This window comes from Phalaenopsis equestris, unplaced genomic scaffold (genome assembly GCF_001263595.1).
Source record: "Phalaenopsis equestris unplaced genomic scaffold, ASM126359v1 Scaffold229863, whole genome shotgun sequence".
NCBI lineage: Eukaryota > Viridiplantae > Streptophyta > Magnoliopsida > Asparagales > Orchidaceae > Phalaenopsis > Phalaenopsis equestris.
This window is the reverse complement of record NW_018247835.1, coordinates 1-1,862: the sequence shown is the minus strand read 5'-3', so window position 1 is coordinate 1,862 and position 1,862 is coordinate 1. Positions and strand designations below refer to the sequence as shown.

General features: G+C 38.7%; 1 protein-coding gene across 1 annotated transcript; it reads left to right on the top strand.

Annotated features, from left to right (window-relative positions):
- Nucleotides 1-76: 76 nt before the first annotated feature.
- On the top strand, nucleotides 77-1,002 carry LOC110038058. The gene has a single exon (XM_020742815.1). The coding sequence runs from the start codon at nucleotides 280-282 to the stop codon at nucleotides 874-876; it is 597 nt and encodes a 198-aa protein (XP_020598474.1). The 5' UTR covers nucleotides 77-279; the 3' UTR covers nucleotides 877-1,002.
- The last annotated feature ends 860 nt before the right edge of the window (nucleotides 1,003-1,862 follow it).

The window sequence follows — 1,862 nt, the reverse complement described above, 5'->3', positions numbered from 1 at the left end:
GGCATGCATCTTCTTATATTACAACTAATCCTCAAGCCACAATAAAACATCTCCTTTTAATGTATAATGGCATTTACATACATAACCCACAACTTTCATGTATTTACATATGTCAAGCCAAACCTTCATATTTACACGTAGCAATGATGACAAAATAGACTTTGTAATCCTCTCACCGGGCGGTAACCCCACTCTCCAACCAATGAATCAGCAGTAGAAAACGCCCTCCTTTAATAACGCGACAACGACCCCTGTTCTCCCACTCCTCAATCCGACGAAATGGACCACAATTCCCGGCCCCCCAATTCTCCCACCTCATGGCCTCTCTTCTCCTCCCCGCCCCCAGCCGGCGGCGACGAGTTCCACTCCTCCGACGATCTCCGTCAAGCCCTCCTCCGCACCACACTCGAGCTCGAGTCCACCCGCTTCATAGCCCAAGAAGAGCTCCGCCGTCTCGAGGCCTACGCCCTCCACCTCTCCCATCTCCTCAACCTCGCTTCACGCGAACGAGACGAAGCTCGCCTCCACGCTCACTCCCTCCTCCTCCTCCTCGATCACCGCCACCGCCCCGCGCCCGCCTCGTCTTCCTCGGAAGAGGAGAGCTCCCCTGCTGCAGCGGTGGCGGAGGAGGAGATGGAAGCGGCGGCGAGGAAACGGGGATTGCCGGAAAAGGGGCGACTTTTGGAGGCGGTGATGACTGCGGGGCCCTTGCTTCAGACGCTGATGCTCGCCGGACCGTTGCCAGAGTGGAGACATCCGCCACCGGCGATGCAGGGGTTTGAGATTCCGCCGGTAGTTATGAACGCGGGTGATCCGAGGAGCAGGAGAGGGTCGCCGGAGCTGGAGTCGGAGAATAAGGTGCAGTTTTTAGGCTGAAGAATTTAGATGGGGATTATTAGAAGATGAGATTATGTCTATGATTGCTTCTTCTTCCTTCTCTTTAGAATTTTGGATAATACTCTGGTTTGCAAATATGGAGAAATCTCTAAATTATTTCGTAAATTGGCCTATTTTGGATTTTTTTTTTGAAAAATTAGGAGGATTGGTACGTAGGCATGTGGTATAATTCGAATGTTGTATATTTAATATTTATTTATATAAAATTTAAAATTTTAAATTGCACTACAAATACTATTAATATTAGCTTTTTAAAAAGATTTTTAGTCATATATTTTAATATGTTTAAATAGGTGCATTTACTTGCATACTGTTTTTTTGGGAATTTACATACATACCACCAAATTCTTATGAACATAATACCTATTTGATTTTCAAATTTTTTTTATAAAAAAGTATTACTATTTTAATTTTTAAAAATTAAAATGCACATTTTGAATTTTCATACATAGATAAGGTGGTGTGTGTGTGTGTCTCTCTCTCTCTCTCTCTCTCTCTCTCTATATATATATATATATATATGAGTGAAATACACCTTTTAAAATGTAAGTATTAGATATGAAAATACCTAAGAATTGAGTGGTATGCACATAAATTTTCCTAAAATATTATATAAATAAATCTAAAATTCTAAAATTTAAATATTGAGTATACAAACTCATTGGTATTGTGTGGTATATGTGCCACACTTATTATTTATATTATGCCAAAAAATTTGGGAGATTTGAGCACATAAATTATATTTTTTATTATGATATTATTACCAACTAATGATATTTAGTGTGTGTGTGTGTGTGTGTGTGTATATATATATATATATAATTTTAGATATTATTGTGCTCTTTAAAATTTAGGTGATGTTATTATAAATAAAAATAATTGAATGTTAAATTTATAAAATTTAAAATTTACTTTTTTGTATTTATTTGCCCCAATTTAATAGCATTATTATGATTTATTACATA